General features: G+C 39.0%; 1 protein-coding gene and 1 pseudogene across 1 annotated transcript; one reads left to right on the plus strand and one right to left on the minus strand.

The window, feature by feature from the left end:
• Window positions 1-4,606: 4,606 nt before the first annotated feature.
• Window positions 4,607-6,036, plus strand: LOC142179132 (uncharacterized). The gene is made up of 4 exons (XM_075248951.1): window positions 4,607-4,856; window positions 4,911-5,215; window positions 5,304-5,722; window positions 5,835-6,036. The coding sequence occupies exons 1-4, from the start codon at window positions 4,607-4,609 to the stop codon at window positions 6,034-6,036; spliced, it is 1,176 nt and encodes a 391-aa protein (XP_075105052.1).
• A 6,862-nt stretch (window positions 6,037-12,898) lies between these two features.
• LOC142179133 (protein TRANSPORT INHIBITOR RESPONSE 1-like) lies at window positions 12,899-13,762 on the minus strand (annotated as a pseudogene).
• Between the last annotated feature and the right edge of the window lie 5,437 nt (window positions 13,763-19,199).

The following is a 19,199-nucleotide window of genomic DNA, read 5'->3' on the forward strand; positions in this document are numbered from 1 at the left end:
TGTTGAGGAATCACTTACCAAATTTAGAATTTAGAGGTATCAACAATCCACTTCGGTTGCGGCGTTAACTTTCCAACAATTGCAGGACATGATAACAAATACCATCAGAGCTCAATACGACGAACCATCACAAAGTTCATTGTACTACTCTAAGCCTTATACTAAGAGGATTGATTGTCTAACTATGCCAACCAATTATCAGCCACCAAAGCTACATCAATTTGATGGCAAAGGAAACCTAAGGCAATATATTGACCACTTTATCGAGACTTGTAGCAATGCTGGAACGCATGGTGACCTTTTGGTAAAGCAGTTTGTTTATTCGCTAAAAGGAACGCATTTGACTGGTATATTGACTTAGAGCCCAAGTCCATTGATAGTTGGGAGCAACTTGAGAAAGAATTCCTCAATCGTTTTTATAGTACCCGAAGAATTGTATGCATGATAGAGTTGACAGGCACCAAGCAAAGGAAGGACGAGCCCGTGGTGGATTACATCAATTGTTGGAGGGAATTAAGTGTGGACTGCAAGGATCGCCTTTTAGAAATATCTGCTATCAAGATGTGCATTCATGGAATGCATTGGGGCCTTTTGTACATCCTACAAGGGATCAAACCTCAAACTTTTGAAGAACTTGCAATTCGAGCTCACGACATGGAGTTAAGCATCGCAAGCCATGGAAATGCATCTCCATTCGCTGATCAGAAAGAGTTCAAGAAAAATGTTGCATCAAAGAACCGAACCAAAGAATCTATGGCGGTGAAAGCAACTTCTGTGAAAGTCATGACTAAGCAAAAGGTCAAGGAGGATAAGACCCCGAGTCAATATCCCAAAGAGGAGAAACGTCGTCTAACCTTGAAGGAATTGGAGGCGAAGGTTTATCCATTTACAGATTCAGACGTATCCACGATCCTCGATGAATTGCTGGCCAAGAAAATCAAAGATCTCCTGAATCAAAAAAGGCCTAAAGAAATTGGTAAAGTTGGCGATCCAAAATTCTGCAAGTTTCATCGCGTCATTATTCACCCTACAGAGAAATGCTTCATCCTAAATGAGAAAATATGGCTCTTGTAATTGAAGGAAAAATCATCATAGACATGGATGAAAAACCATAAGCAAATCATGCAAGTATCGTGCTCAAGGAAAAGAAGTGTTCAAGGTTGCAAAACATGTCAAGCACAACCTTCTTACAATTTGGTAGTTTCGAGCCCTTTGAAGTTGATCTTCCAAGGAAACCTCTTGAAGGTTCACTAGAGCTAGACAATCACTCCAAATACAAAGGCGATGAGGGTTGGATTCTAATCACTCACAAGAAGCGAAAATATCAGGTAGTTTTGAGGCTACGAATTCCAAATCCAAGAGCGATGATGAGCAATGCGAATAGGCTACAACCACTAAGAAATATCAAATCTTCTACTAGCAAGAAGATTAACTGTGCCTTATCGCCAAAGTTCTGAAAGCCCATCACATTGCATGAATTCTTTCCTGGAAAAATCCTTCATGGAGGCCACGTTGGTGCAACTCATGTAGTTTCTAGTACTGATGAAACAAAGGAAAGCAACGATGAGCTTGCTCCAATGAAAACACAAGAACATCATGATAACGAAAAAGTTGTCACATGTTGTGCAACAATTTCCTTCACAGATGATAACTTGCTACTGGGGTCTAAGCCACATAACAGACCTTTGCTCGTTGTAGGAGCCATTAGGGAACAATATCTCAATCGCATACTTGTTGATGATGGTTAGGCTGTCAACATCATGCCGAAGATGGTGCTATAAAGCTTGGTATCTCTATCGATAAGCTATCCAAAAGTAACCTAACAATCCAAGGTTTCAACCAAGGAGGATAACAAGCCATAAGTATGATCTGCGTAGGACTATCCATTAGTGATATGAAGTCAAACACCTTGATTCACATCATAGATGCTAAAATATCATACAGCCTACTGCTCAGACGTCTTGGGATTCATGATAATGGAGTGGTATCATCCACTTTGCATCAATGTCTGAAGTACATAAAGGATGGAGAGATAGTCAAAATTGACACACATATCAATCCTTTCACTAAGACGGAGTCATACTTTGAAGATGCAAAATTCTACCTAGATTCTTGTAAACTGAGTGTGGAGAAACCATCATCAGTCGACGAAGCTAATATCAAGTCAGAAGAATAAAATGAGGCTCAATGGAATACCACAAAGCTACTTAAGAAGAGAACCAAAGAAGTCTCCATTAAGTTATCATCATCTGAAGGTGACATACAGACAAAAACTGATAAGGAGCATCTAGTTTTCGTTATGTTCCACGTGAACGTCGAAAGAATAGGCAACCTTTGCTACAGGAATGTACTCCAAATAAGCAAATGAGTCACAAAGATATCCAACATTTGAAGGAGCATATGACTATCCCAATTGCACAAATCCCATACGTGACTTGTGAGTGTACTAAAGGCAATCTCCAAGCTGATAAAATAAAATGGCACTATGATCCTAAGGCCTTCATACTGCTTGAAAAGTCTAGTTATGACTTCTACAATCCATCAAGACAAAGAGAACTCAAAGACGAAGTCACTGGTGAAAAGATACATGGGCTCAATGAGTCCCAAATGAAGTTGAGAAAGTAAGGGCAATACATCGCCACTCCAAAGTTTGGGTTGGGATTCAGTTTGGTAGAGCCTCTTCGAATTTCATCTAAGAGAAGAAAAGAGATAAATTCATCACAACACATCTCAGTAGAGGAGATGAATGAAGCTAAGGGGAAGAAAATAAAACAACGGGCTTCAGTGTTTGATCGCATTGGAGGATCAACCCCTCTGGTCTCGGTGTTTGAAAGGCTAAGTCACAAAGGTGAATGTGTATCTTCCAAACATATAAAAGAAGTTTCCACTACCTCAAAGACCTCCTTATTTTGTTGCCTGGGAACCACAAGGAAGTCACCATCTAGAAAGATACTGTCAAAACATAAGGAGCAAGTCCATGAGAAGCAGGATCATTTTAAAGTTGTTGCTGACAAAGAAATTTGTAGTGTTTTCCCATCACGTATGAAAAGGAAGTCTATTTTGTCAATATCCATAGATGGTCCACTGAAGGTACAAAAGAGAACCATTGTTTACACTTGCCAGCCTCATAAAGAAGCAGAGAAAGAGAAAGAAGCCAGACCGACCATCCAAGGAAGTGGAAGAGAAAAGTCAGACTTTGTTGAAACATCCTATAACATAACTGTGGAAGATAGCTCATGCCTTGATGTTGATGATGAAGTCCATGAGGCTCCCCCTCGACTAGAAGATGGCGGTCAATCAACTATGGATGAGCTTAAGGAACTCAATTTAATGCACTTCTTACGCCTCGGGAGGAGGAGTAATACTCCAAGTTATTGACCGAGTACAAAGATGTATTCGCTTGGTCGTATAAAGAAATGCCTGATCTTAGTACTAAGGTAGCCATTCATCATTTAGGGATCAAAAGTAGAGAACGCCCTGTGAAGCAGTCACAACGCATGTTTCGACCCGAGCTAGTATCACAAATCGAAGTTGAATCCAACAAGCTCATCGAGGGGGATTTATTCGAGAGGTGAAGTACCTATCATGGATATCGAATATTGTATGTGTCAAGAAGAATAATGGTAAAATACATGTTTGTGTTGACTTTTGAAACCTAAACAAGGCATGTACGAAAGATGACTTTCCGCTACCAATTATTGAACTCATGGTTGATGCTACAACAGGGCATGAAGCTATGTCAGTCATGGATGAGTCCTCCAGATACAATCAAATCAGAATGTCTCCAAAAGACGAAGTGTGCACTGCTTTCCGAACTCCAAAAGGGATATACTGCTACAAATGGATGCGCTTCGGTCTGAAGAATGATGGTGCCACCTACCAATGCACGATGCAAGACACATTTGATGACATGCTTCATCAGAGAGTTGAATGCTACCTCGATGACTTGGTGGTGAAGACGAAGAGTAGGCGTTACCACCTTGAAGACCTTCAAATTGTTTTTGAAAGGTTAAGATTATTCGACCTAAAGATGAATCCACTCAAGTGTGCATTTGGTGTTACCTCAGGAAAGTTTCTTGGATTTATTGTACGCCATTGTGGAATTGAAGTTGATCCCGCAAACATTGTTGCCATTCAGAAAATGCCCAAGCCAAAGAACTTGAGGGAGCTTCGAAGTCTATAAGGAAACTTAGCATTCATCCGGAGGTTCATCTCTATTCTGGCCAGACGGTGTCAACCTTTCAATCATCTATTGAGGAAGGATATCCCTTTTCATTGGGATCAGTCATGTCAAAATTCTTTTTAAAGCATCAAAAGATACTTGGTGAATCTACCTGTGTTAGGGGCACCAATGCGTGGGAAGCCATTTATACTCTACATTGTGGCACAAAAACGCTCACTTGGGGCACTACTTGCTCAAGAGAATGATGAAGGAAAGGAACAAGCGTTGTACTACCTTAGTTGAACTCTGATAGGAGCTGAGTTGAACTACACGCATGTTGAGAAAACATGCTTAGCGTTACTTTATGCAATAAAGAAACTAAGGCATTATTTTGAAGTATACACCATCAAACTTATCTCTCGAGCAGATCCTGTGAAGTTCGTGATGACTCGAACTATTCTTTCGGGATCCCTAGAAAGATGGTCCATATTGTTTAACCAATATGAGATCACATACACACGTCAAAAGGATGTGAAAGAACAAGCACTAGCCAATTTTCTATCTGATCACCCTCTTCCGGCGGAATGGGAGCTTTCAGATAAGTTTCCAGATGAAGACATTTTGTTCATTGAAGAATTCCCACCATGGACAATATTCTTTGATGGATCTGCACATCGTAATGGCGCGGGGGCAGGTGTTGTGTTGATCTCTCCAGACAGATAAGTCTTGCTATTCTCTTTTGTTTTAGGTGAAACATGCTCCAACAATGCCGCGGAGTACCAAGCTTTGATTGTCGGTCTCGAAATGGCATTACTGATGAAGATTTTACAGTTGGAGATCTACAACGACTCTAAGCTAATCATCAACCAACTGTTGGGGAGTTACGAGGTAAAGAAGGAAGATCTCTTGCCATACCATCAATATGCTTATGGTTTACTTGAAAGATTCAACCAAGTGTTCTTAAACCACGTCCTAAGAGAAGAAAATTGCATAGCTGATGCTTTGGCTAACTTGGCCATAACGATGGCACTTAGAGAGAATGAGTCAACAAAGGTACATGTGTGTCATCGATGGGTCATCCCTAGACTTCTTGATCTTCAAATCAATAAAAGTCATCATACGTCAGTTGGGGTGATTGAAGAAGAGGATTGGAGGAAAGTTACCCGAGGATCTACGACAAAGAACAAACATCAAGCGAAGGGCACCACGATTCATCTTCTACAAGGGGACATTATTTCGCCGCTTTTTTGAAGGACTATTCTTGCGATGTCTTGACAAAGAAGAAGTCCACCAAGCGATGGAGGAAGCACATTCTGGCTCATGTGGAGCACACCATTTTTGTCCTAAACTTCATTTTCGCATCAAGAGGATGGGATACTACTGGCCCACAATGATGAAGGATTACATGAAACATGCCAAAAGATGTCAAGTGTGTCAATTCCACGCCAACTATATCCACCAACCTCCGGAGCCTCTTCATCCAACTGTAGCTTCATGGCCTTTTGATGTGTGGGGACTTGACATTGTTGGACTGCTTCCAAAGTCCTCAGAGGGACAGATGTACATATTGGCTGCCACATACTACTTCTCTAGATAGGATGAAATTGTTCCAATCAAGGAAGTAAAAAAAGGAAACTGTTGCCGATTTTATCAAATCGAACACTATTTTTAGGTATATCATACCAAGATACATAATCACTGATAATGGAATGCCATTTGACAACAAGCTCGTGACGAGTCTATGCGAGAAATTTGGTTTCAAGCAACATAAGTCTTCAATGTATAATGCACCCGCCATTGGCCTTGCTAAAGCTTTTAACAAGACGCTTGGTAACCTTTTGAAGAAAGTTGTTGAAAAGAACAATAGAGACTGACATGAGAAAATTGGTGAAGCTTTGTGGGCATACCGGACAACCTTCAGAACTGCTACACAAGCAACTCCTTACTCTTTGGTGTATGGTGTAGAAGTAGTCCTTCCGTTGGAGTAACAAATTCCATCATTGCAGATCGCAATCCAAGAAGGACTCACATCCAAAGAGAATGCTAAACTTCGCCTAGCAGAGTTAGAGGCATTGGATGAGAAAAGATTGGAAGCGCAACAAAAATTGGAGTGCTATCAAGATCGATTAGCTAGAGCCTTCAACAAGAAAGTGCGGCCACGATCATTCCAAGTGGGAAATTTAGTTCTAGCAATCCGACGACCCATAATCCTCAACAAGCGCACATGCGACAAGTTTACCTCAAAATAGGATGGGCCATATGTTGTGAAGCAAGCCTATTCAAGTGGCGCATACAAAATCGTTGATAAGGATGGTCTCAGAGTTGGTCCAATCAATGGCAAATTTCTGAAGCAGTACTTCCCATGAAAGTCAAATACGCTCCTCAACGTACGAGCCTAAACTGCAAGTCATGACGCTCCTTGATGCATGAGGCTAAACTGCACGTTGCTACACTCCAATCCTGCATGAGTCTAAACTGTGTACGGCCAAAAAAAAAACTAGGTTGAAAACCTCGCGAGAGGCGGCCTAGGCAAAAAATTAGGACATAAAAAGAAGAAAAAGAAAAGAACTCACCCCTCTTAACTACGTTATGAATTGATCCTCTTCAAGAGGTACGCAGGCAGCTTGGAGTTTCATTCTAAGTTTAGTCGTATGAGTTTTTTAAAAAATAAAAATTTGGTGTCATCGGATCATCACATAAATTCTTCAAGTGTAGAGGCACATATCTATAAGGAAAATAAGACGATTTGCGTTGAAGTACAAAAGATGTTTTATTGCTTTAATAGTACAAAAGTTGATACATCCAAAAATGTAGAGACAAAAGGAACTAAACATTTTTCTATACAAAAGCCTAAATCATGAGGATGATCGTAAAGTAGGCTTGGTTATTGACGCGTCTTAAATGCTTTTACAAGTCTGTATGACGTCTCCACATATATTGTCATTCTCGATGTATGTCTCTCGCGTTCAGTAGTTGTGATGATCTCTTGACCACATATCTTGTTAGGCCTCGAGCATGATAGTTTGCTTCTCTTGTCCAAGTATTGGTTGAAGGTCCCATATATGAGAAGTCGTCTCTCTTGAAAAAAATCTTCATTCACCATGGGAGCCGCCATTGATGAACTTCAATAATATCAACAAATCAAGTGCAATAATTGGTGAAGGGGTGGCTCCGTATCTTGTATGACACCTCAGTCTGATATCTCGACCCTTTGAGTTTTTTGCTAGTATGCAAAAGAAAACGAAGAGATAAGATTTGTGAAGCATGATAGTCAAAGTTACTACATGCAAGATAGTAAATTCAACTTCAAGAAGAAAAAAACACTCTCAGGACAACTCAGAGAGCATAGAGATGGAAAGCGAGCTCAACAGATGACGGGATCAACTTTGAAAAAAACTACCGCGGTCCATCTGGATGATGTTATGCCCCTAACATTTTTTTATGTTGTATATTCAGATGTCTAGTTTCCAACAATATAAACCGTTTGCTATTTGGAGATTCCTAGCTCAAGATACGATATCTTTTGCCGAAACTACACGAATCTGAAAGTTTACTGCAGATAGGTCGACTTTGAGAATTTTCTGTTTCCATCCCAAAAGGATTTCTGACATGAAATTCATATGTGATTCAGCTCTATCAGTTTGTTTTCTAATGGCATAAACGGATCACAATTTGGAGATTCCTAGCTCTAGATATGAATTTTGCGCTTGGAGCGCGTAAACCTGAAAACCAGCAAGGCAGACACCTAGATCAATTTCAAGAAATTGTTGCGGCCAATCTGGAAGGAATACTTCTGTGATATTTTGAGATTTTTCTTATCTATGAGTCTTATTTCTATTGGCACAAATGGCTTGTGATTTAGATGTTCCTAGTCCAAATAAGCAAATGAGTATGGCAGACATTCTGTAGCAACTTCAAAATATTATGGCAGACGTTCTGAAAGGATTTTTGCCGTGATATTTACAGATATTGTGGGTTTTGGAGTTTTCTTTCCAACAATATAGATGGATGGATCGCAATTCCGACACCTGAAGCTCGAGATATGAATTTTTCAATGACAGCATGAAATGCTATGAAGTCAAAACAGCAGAGATGCGCCGGGTGCTTGCTTGCCGAAGTTGGAAAGGCCTACTCCAGTTGTCTTCCTCGCCAGCCTACAACGATGCGAAATGGTACATATTGCGCTTGCCAATGATGATATAGGGTCTCTCCCAGCATCCAAGAGTAGGGATTTTGTCGCCAATGTTGAAAGGACACTTCATGTGTCTCTCTCGCCAACTGCAACAAAGAGATGAGTGGTTCGCTCGCAATGCATCTTCCTAGGGACATCAAGATCTCTGGAACTCTCTCAAAATCCTGCAAAAGAAAATATTTTTGGAGTCCTTGGTGCCAATAGCACGATGTTTCAGCAACATGATACTTCAATTTCACAATATCGATGAAAACGACAGGAAGCTTTTGATTTCACATGATTGATTGGTGTCGACGGTGCAAAGCTCAGTTCAGAAACCAATGCTTCATGGGCTATAGATGATTTCGTTTAGTGGTTCTACTGCTTCATGAATATTTCTCCACAGCCCCACGTTCTAATAAAAGAAAAGAAGAAAAAGGTTAGCATGAGTAACAAAAGGTTTGATTAAAACTATTCAGCATGGAAAGGGAAGTTAAAATTTGGGAGCCTCATTAATCTCTAGCATCGACTAAGAGTTAGGTTGTTGATTATCCGAAACCAGATGTTCCACCAGCCACGCGCAAGCAATAAAGACAACGGTACGGAGCTTTCACTCAGCAACAAGAACCTGTGTCAATGACACGACGCTTCAATGCGGATAGTGAGCATTGTGACGTGCACTTCTCCGTCAAATTTCGATGGATCGTACGCTTCATGAACCTCTTCCGTACAAAAAAGGAGTGGTGATCATCCACTTCTTCTCATGATTCGGGTTGGAGAACTCGCCATGTATATCTTTTCCAAGCCTGCAACAAAAACAAAGGAAAAAAAAGAAGTATGCTGCCCGAACAATCCTCTCGATTTTGGCGCTTGATTGATCAAAGATTTGTTGCGTCTGGATCAAAAGGGCTGGAGCTTCGACTTTTATAGAGTTGTATCTCACCGAGTCTTCTTACCAACGGTGTAAACAGCTCGTAGTTCGGATGCTCCTATGTTGAGATATGCATTTTTTTTAGCAAGAGCATGTAAAGCTGAAAATTCGAGCCAGCATGTCGGAACTCGTGTTCCAGATTCAGCAAATTATCTGGGAAAACCTAGGTACTTCCTTACTGTGATTTCTACATATGTTGTAGCTCCAGGAGTATAATTTTCAGTGCCGCAAACTTCTTGTGATTTGGACGCTCCTATCTCGAGATACGAAATTTTCGCCTAGAGTGCACAGAGCTGTGAGATTAACGGGCCAGACGCGTATACCAACTTCAAAAGTTAATTCCAGACAATACAGAAGGAATTTGGCTCTTAATTTTTTATATGTTGGATTTATTTGAGTCTAGAATCAGTAGAATCAAGTGGCTCGCGATTTGGACTTTCGATCTCAAGATATGAATCGTTTGTCGAAAGTGCGCAAATCTGTGAGATCAACACGGGCCAGACGTGTAGATCAACTTTGAAAATTAATTCCAGCTGATACAAAAGGAGATTTGTGCTGATTTTTTTATATGTTTCAGTCCTATGAGTCTAATTTCGGTAGAAATAAGCATCTCATGATTTGAAGTCTCCTACAGCAAACTATGAATTCTTTTTCGCAAGGGTGCAAAGTTGGCTGACTAATTGTCTTACCTGGCCAGAGACTCTCGTCTTGAAGTTTTCTTTTGGTGGTCGAGGATCGCACAGGGTTCCGTATATAATGGTTTAAGGCGGCTAATACTTGGACTTCTAGAAGGAGATAATTAAAGAATTAGTGTTGGAAAAGGAGTTGGACTTTCCATACATAGCTGAGAGTAGCTGCTATTTGGCCAACACTACTTTTTGGTATCCTATTCAAATTAGGATATGTGTATTAATATTTTCCCAAAAGACAATAGCTAACCCCTCGGTGGTTGCATCTTGGCTAAAGTCATGCGCTTTTAGAAAACATTACAACTTATCCAAGTAGTCAAATTCTTCTTACTGTTAAAAAAATGTGATTCTCTTCACCCGATACTTCAAGCCTTGTCGCTACGGCTCATCAAGTTTACACTTCGACAAGACTTGAAGTAGGGGTATCTGTAGACATATAAAATTTATTAAGTTTAATCCATACAAAATTTGGATTGAATCTTAATTTTATTTGGGTTAAATAATTAATTTGGACTTTACAAATCAAATCAGTCCATTTTATTATTTGTAAGCCCAAGATCCATTCATTTTAAGGACTAGACTCATTCCATGTGTCAAGTGACATGGCATATCTAGTCAAACTGTAAGCCAAAAAGATGACGCCACGTGTTAAATGATGTGACAATCCAAGTCAAAAAGCAAGAACCAACCACAGGTTGCCAAGTGGCTAAAATGACATGGGCCAATCAGAATCAAGCAAAAGAGTTCATATGTAGTTGGACTGTCCATCCTCTACAATTATAAATAGAGGGGTTACATAACTCTCAAGACATGGAGAGTTGGAGAAGAACACTCCGCAATTGGTGAAGGAATCCACAAACAAGGAGATCAATCATCAAGTGCATAGTTCTTCAACAAAGGAGTGATCAACGGAGTTCTTTCCGGAGATCAACCCGTAACAACAAAGTGTTGCTTGACGTTCTTGGCGATTAAATACATTACAAGGAGGTATGCATCATCCTACATTCGAGAAAGATGTTTCTCAAGCCCTCAAATCATGGAGAATTGTAGAGAGGAGAATCAAGGGATACATAGAATTGTACTCACAAATATTTATTAATAAAATCTCTTTTTCTTCATATTATTTTTGTTGCACTTTATTTTTCGGACTACGAAAATTTGTTGCGAACAGCGCCATCACGACAGGTTAGGATTTTAGATTTTGACAGAAGAAGAATCCAGTGATTCTCTAGAGTAAACTCTCATTACTCAAAAAAGGGCTGGCAAACGACTAATGGAGTCGAATCTCAAACAATCATCACAGAAGAAAGGGAAAATCGAAATCGTAGATTTAAGCCCCGAGGACAAGATGAACTTCTATGGTCTTGAGGAGAAGTCCAAATTGGTTGCCTACAAAGGGAAGTCGATTGCTTACGGATGCACTGTAAGTTTAAAATCTATGAAGAATTCTCACTGTGATGTTGTCTCTATGTTTGAAACTCAAAAACTTTTATCTCTATTTGCTATTGTTGGTGATACTGTTTATGAAAAGTCTGTGTGTATATTTTATGCACTTGTTTGTAAATGACAAAGATGATTTGGAATTTATGGAATTTATGGTTCTTGGGATGTGACAAAGGAAACTGGAGCAGATGTAGCTAGATTAAGAATCAATCTTCAGACCACAAAAAGACAAAGGATCAGGGCTATGTAGGATATAATTGATCGTTTGATTAAAGTCACCAAGGAGATTGATGTCTCTTATGACAATTTCTGCACCAAAGTGATCAACACTCTGAAGTATTTCCTTGGAAGGAATTGTTGTCTGGGTTGTTTTAACTATGACTACTTGGTTGTATAGATAAGTACTACATGATTGTTATTCTATGTCATTATCTGTCATTTTCTATGTATATTCTCTTTTTCTTTTTTATTGATATCAAAGGGGGTGAAGAAAAAGAGTATAAAGAAAGAGGGAGCATGAAGATGAGGTAGCACAACATATAAAAGGATACAATATGAAGGAAAGTGTTACAAAATCCTTGAAACTTTTTTGTTTATTGTCATCATCAAAAAGGGGGAGATTGTTAGGTTTCGAATTTCAATGATCATGACTCAAAACAAAAGTTAAACACTCTCTACTAATGTATTTACCACGTGTGCAGGTTAACTATTCAAATCACAAGAAGGAAAGTGCATCAGAGTAGGAAAGAAACAAAGAAAGGTCCAACGACAACTATCACATTCAAATCCTTCTATCAACTGCGTACATCAGGAAAACAAGGAAGGAAAGTGAATCAATCAACTATGCAAAATAGACGAAAGACTATCAAGGAAGGAATGAGAATCAATCAATTATGCAAAATCAACGGAAGACTCAACTTCAGTGATTGGAAAGAAGTTCAAGGCAAATACAACATATTAACTAAGGATGAATATGGCCCTGCTTCGTGCGCTGGATTCAATAGGCAGCCCTTGGGTCCTACTCTTAGAATACATTGACTCAAAAGGAAAATCATATAATCAACGATTTTCCAAAATCTTCGAGAAAGGAGCCAACAACCTCATCAAGCTCTATATAAGAAGAGAAGAAAGGACTTGCGATTTATGCAACTTTCATACAAGTTTTCAATCTATCTACTTCTTACAAAATACTATATTCCTAAGCTTACTGGTGTCTCAAAAGATAGAGAGAAAAAAGAAATTGATCGAAAGATTGTGTTAAGAATTAATTTGTAACTCGTTTGTGGTAAACGTGAAGAAAATCACACTCTCATTTGTAACTGTTCGATTGAAGATCTAAGAGAATCCTTGTGACCCATGGTAACTGGATGTAGGTGCCACATCGGTACATGAACTAGTATAAAAATCTCGGTCTCTCCTGTTTATTTTTATTATTCTCCGTTACTTTTATTTGTTGTACTAACTTTTCTGTGCAGAACCTTGGTAGTCAACTAAGAACAAAGTTAGTCGACTAAAGAATTTTTACAATTCACCCTCTCTTGTACTTTCAAGTTAGGGGCGTCAAACCTCTATCCTGCCACTGTCCTATATATATAAAGTTTATTGATAGCACAACTTTCTGGTCTCATTTACAGATCACCCCTCTCATCTATAACTTCAACATTAAGCTCTGGTAACTTATGATCCAACAACTTACATGCTCCAAAATTTACTGAACCATGGTCTCCAGCTTTGTAGCATTGGCCAATAGAGCCTCAGTGCGAAAGGGGCAATCTTTGATCTCCAACCAACTTACTGAGGCTTTAAAAAGTAGAGAGGATGTAGTGGAGTCCTAGATCGTTATCCCCAGCAAAAGCTATGGAAAGCATCTCTAACTTCTTAGCATGGACCCCAATGTACTCAAACATAAAATCTGTAAGGAGGACAGAAAGCAAAAGTCGATGCAATTCCTTGCAATGTTGCACAATTTCCCCAATACCATCATCAAGTGATCCAATGGTTAAGTAATAAGGAGTTTGAGGCTTGATTATACACAAACAAAATCAGATCATGTTAGGACAATTCCTTGCAATAGTAACCAAGCAGGCAGTCTAGAGAGGGAGAGAATCATCTCGATAATAGAAATGTATACATTGCTTAAACAGGTACTATGCCTAGCTCGCGTTACAGTACTATTCTGAAATCCACTAGGAAAAGATCAAAATGCAAAAGTTAACAAAAAAATTGGTATCACATTAACTGGAAATTGATGACCCACCCCAATGGCCAATCAGAAAAATAAAAAGATTTTCTCTCCCTTCTCTCTAGACTTTCTCTCACTATGACCCACCCCAATGGCCAACCACCTCAGGACCCACCAGATCCATCAAAGCTCGCACCTAGTGAAAAAGTGACAACTAACCTAAAATCAATTCCCATATCAACACGTAGCCTAAACCCACCTACCACCACCACCAAATTTCTTCCGACTACCAAATTTGGAAACCCCAAATTCATGAAGGAAGTGGAGAAATCCACTAGTTCTCAGTTAGAAGTACATCTGGAAAATAATAAAAGCAATGATGATTCTGAAACACCTGAACAAGAGCTTTCTGGGAAATCGAAGATGGAAGATGAAGTTCCAGATTCTCAAGCAGGAAAGACCAACTATAATAGTAAGAGTTCAGTTCAGAATTTCCCAAAGGTGTCATCAAACTTTGCTAAGATTAATCACAATAAGAAGGCAAATGCATCAAAGGCTCCAAATGGGAATGAATAGATGGGTGCTAATCCGACTAGGCCAACATCAAATCAATGATAGAGTGCAATATCTATGAATCCACATAGTTCTGGGATTAGAATACCTACTATTGCTATGAATAGACAAAACAATCCGGGTACTTCCAAACCATCTTTTGTGGTTGTTGTTCAGGCAAAGTTGGCAATTGGGAATTCAGGTAAAAACCCAGTTTCAATCAAACATGGTATGCGTAAAAACAAGCGGCTGTCTTTTTCATAGCTGGGGATTAATTTGTGAATCTTGCTCAAGATTGTAAATTTACCATTATTGAGAAGTTTTATAGCGGAAACCCAACGATGGATGACATAAGGAAAGAGTTTGTTAGTCAATTTCAGCTTAGGGTAACTATTAAATTTCATATTTTGATCATCAGCATGTGTATCTAGATTTTGATACTGAAGTTGAATTTACTCATGTGGGAACTCGATAATTTGTGAATATTGGAATAGCCACAATGAAAATCATGAAATGGACCCCAGATTTTATGCTAGAAGTGGAACCCTCTATTGTTCAAGTTTTAATCTTAATACATCAGCTGGCATGACATCTATTCAAGTGGGACTTTGTTTCTAGAATGGTAATTGCAATTGGGACTGTTGTAGCTCTTGATATGGCCACATATTCCAATTCTAGAGGAAATGTGGCTAAGATCAAAGTTGAAGTTGACTTACTAAAACCAAAGTTAAATAAGATATGGCTTGGGTTCAACAGTTTAGATGGAAAGGAAGGTGGGGGTATGGCTAAAGATTGAATATTAGGGTGCCCCTAGCTATTGTCAATATTGTTTCATGCAGGGCCATTTGGAAAGTCAGTGTAGAAATACAATAAGGGATGAGAGGAACAAAGCTCAAGTGGAAGAAAAGCATGTCAGTGACGATGTCACATAGATGGAGGGTGATTTTTAGAGTGTAAGCAGAAGAAGGAAAACAAGAGATAATCTAACAAAAGCAAAACCAAAAGGAACCACTAGAAAACCATATGTCACACAAACTAACAAACACAATAGCAGAAAGAGTAATGGGGTAGTTTTCAAGGAACCAGGCATCACACATTTAGAAAAGAGTATAGTAGAAGTTCTAGGCAAGGGTAAAGGAGATGATAAAATTTTAGAGGAGGTGAATGAGACATTTATGGGTAGAGAAATTCTAGGAAATCAGGAGAAGATATCCACAAAGAATCCAAATAAGCATAGAAAACAAAAGAGAATAAACAAGGAAAAGAAACAAGTCTAATGGCAAGAACAACAAGTGTCAAATGTACAAAATGAGGAAGTAAAGGCAAATACAAATATTTCTAGATAGGAGATAGTGGGCAATAAAATGGAAAAGATGAGGATGGGGAAGGAAGATCAGGAGGTAGATAAGTCAATGAACACTAGGGAAGAGCATGCTACATTAGAGGAAATAATTCCTGACTCACCTGAAATGACTCTTAAGGAATTAGCAAGATACATAAAGGGTAGAAACACAACACCTACTACTCTTATGGAGAAACACAATGTTGGCACAGGTACAAAGCAAAATGATAACAATAAGAAGACTACATTTGTAAAGAAGAGGCTAAGTAGACAAAGGGAGGAAGCGACCACATCTCATGTTATTGATCCTGGACAAGTGTAAAATGCTTTCAACAAGCTAATATGTGGAACCAACTTGGAGACCTCACAGAAGAAACTTGAGATTGACGAGGAGAGTCCATGAGAACTGTCTGATTATGAAGATGGTGAAAGCTTAGAAGATAGTGGTGACTATGCTAGTGTTTACAATGAGGATAACAGTGAAGGCAATCATGAAGATAGTGATGAGAATATGGAGTCACTTATTGAAGGTTTTGCTCCTCAAACTAACCCAAATGAAAACTTTGCAATGGTAGTGGATGAAGTACTTGGCAAGGCTCATCTATCACCTAGAGGCAGATCAAATCCAAAGGGAGGTACTGGTTCAAAAAGAGAAAGGAAAGCAATCCAACAAACACCGTATGAGCTTATCACAAGGTCAACAACTCTCTGAATAAGTTTATCATGATTAAGTCTCTATTTTGAAATATTAGGAGCATAAAACCTATGGGTGACCTTGAGAGACTTGGACAAATGATTAGAAGCTAGAAGAAATTTCCAATTATTGCAATATCAAAACTTTTCTACAATTTTGATAAACTGGACAAATACAAAAGAATGTTGGGTTATACAAATTCATTCTTCAATGTTAATAGTTAGGTATGGGTATTTTGAGATGAACTAGTCGTACATCAAGTGGTGCAGTCTGATGAGCAACAAGTTACATGTGAAGTGAAAGTGGATGGAAGTTCTTTTTTGATGTTATTTGTTTATGCTAAATCTAAAGCAAGTGAGAGAGAAGTCCTATTGGATAATCTTAATTTTATATCTGATACTTATAAGATACCTTGGATTGTGGCTGGAGACTTTAACTGCATTCTTCATCATATGGAAAAATGGGAGAAAGTCCACATAGAATGGCTAAAAGTATGGATTTTTTACAGTGTATCATAGATTGTGACCTGATGGATATTGGATATACTGGCTCCAATTTTACTTGGTGTAATGGATGGAGTCCTAATAGGAGAGTTTGAAAGAGATTGGATAGAGTGCTGGTGAATCAAGAATGGATGAATCAGTTTGCTACCACAAATGTCTCACACTTAGTTAAAACTGATTTTGATCATTCCCCTCTATTCATCGAAGTGATTTCCAAGAGTAAGGAACCTATTAAATATTTTAAATTCTTAGACTTTTGTGTTTTTGAACCTGACTTCATGGAGGTGGTGGAACAAGAATGGAATGAGGAGATTAATGGCTCTCCAATTTGGAGATTTTATTTGAAACTAAAGAATACTACAAAGAGGTTATCTGAGTGGCGTAGAAACTCTATTGGTAACATTTTTTGATAAAGTAAAGAAGCTAGAAGATAAGGTTGTAGACATGGAGGCTATATACATTGCTGAAAACTCTAAATACAATAGGACTGCTCTCAGAATACAATAGGACTGGATTGAATGAGAGGAAGACATAGACAATGAAGCTATGGAATCTTTTCAGAAACAATTTTCTCAGGAAATACATAATAGAGACCTATCACCAGTGAACCTACTACCAAAGATTATAGGGAGTGAAGAGAATTTGTTACTGAATTCTATCCCTACGATAGAGGAAATAAGGGAGGTGGTGATGTAGATGAGCAGCCATAGTGCACCAGGACCTGATGGAATGTCTGGAAAGTTCTATCATTCTTGTAAGGAGATCATCAAGAATGATCTTTTACTAATGATACTTGATTTTATTGCAGGTACTGAATTACCAAAGGCATTCACACATACATGCCTTGTACTCATACTTAAGGTGGGGTGCCCACAACAGTTTAGTGAACTCAGACCAATAAGTCTGAGTAACTTCACCTGCAAGATCATCTCAAAGTTGTTGAATTGAAGACTGGCCCCATTGATGCAGAAAATGATCCCTCCTAACCAAATAGGCTTTACTAAAGGGAGATCAATCACAAAAAAATATTATATTGACTCAGGAGATGGAATATAGCATTAGAAAACCTAAGCTGCATGGAAATGTAGTGCTGAAGCTTTACATGACAAAGTCTTATGACATAGTTGAATAGGACTATCTATGCCAAGTACTTATACAGCTTAGAATTCAATGAACTATGGATAGATAGAGTATGGAGGACCCTCTCAAATGTATGGTACTCAGTGAACTGTAACGACCCAAAACCTAACCCGTCGTGATGGCGCCTATCATGGTACTAGGCAAGACGACCTTTCCAAAACACTTTCAAAATTTAACAGAAATGAATTAATACATTTAAAATAACCGGAGTTTTTTCCTAAAATGGGGGTAAAACCCAATTAAAACATAAGTGCAAAACAATAGCCCGACATCGGGGTGTCACTAAGTCACGAGCATCTAACAACCAATATAGAAAATAGAGTTTACTACAGTATGTGCCAAATGCCAATACAAGAGAGAAAGGATAATAAGAAGGGAGAAACAAGGACTGCGGACACCGGCAGCTACCTTGTAAGTCTCCGATTGTCAGCTCGCGCACGAACTCAGCGACCACCAGAACCGTACACACCTAGATATGCACATGAAGTGCAGGGTGTACCATGCGTACAACCAACTCAGCAAGTAACATAATTAATAAGGAACTGAGAAGTAGTGACGAGCTATAAAAATACATTTCATTTCAAAAGTTTTCATTAAATAGTGAACATGATTTCAAATCCGGTGGTGTAAGTCAAATTAGTTCGAGCTCAAATAAAACAGATATGAATCTTCCAAAAATTTCACCACAATAACAGATAACAACTAAGTGCAACAATAAATAAAAGCAAGTACAGCCTCTCAAGGCAGCGGTCACTCAACTCATCTCAACAGCTCATACCCTCGACTCTCATCCTTCAATACACACTCTCGATAGGTACCTGCGCTCACTGGGGGTGTAGAGACTCCGGATGGGCTCCTTCAGCCCAAGCGTTATATTGTTGCAGTACGCATCCCAATCCAATATTGTTGCGGTATGCAACCCTATCCAATATTGTTGCGGCATGGAACCTGATCCAAATATATTTATATATCCTGAAAGCTTGTTGCGGCGTGCAACCCGATCCATATACCTCACAGCTCACGGCTCGGCACTCAGGCCCTATATCAGTCACTAATCTCTCCAGACCCTCGGGCTCACAGAATATCATAATAACTAGCCCAAACATAAAATTCAACAAGTATCAACAATAAATGAGAGAAAACAGAGATATAACACACAAGTAAGACTGTGACTGAGTACGAGACAACAATTAGCAGTCAATTCAACAAGTATACGACCGCTGCGGGTCCCAACAATGATATCATATAGCCTAAGCATGGTTTCTAACATGAAAGGTAGTCAATTGCTCAAAGACAAGGAAAACAAGTAATAACAATGGCTATTCGACTTTAGAGTCTCATGGGACGGACCAAGTCACGATCCCTCACGGTGCACGCTCGCACGCCTGTC

This window comes from Nicotiana tabacum, unplaced genomic scaffold (assembly GCF_000715075.1).
Source record: "Nicotiana tabacum cultivar K326 unplaced genomic scaffold, ASM71507v2 Un00395, whole genome shotgun sequence".
NCBI lineage: Eukaryota > Viridiplantae > Streptophyta > Magnoliopsida > Solanales > Solanaceae > Nicotiana > Nicotiana tabacum.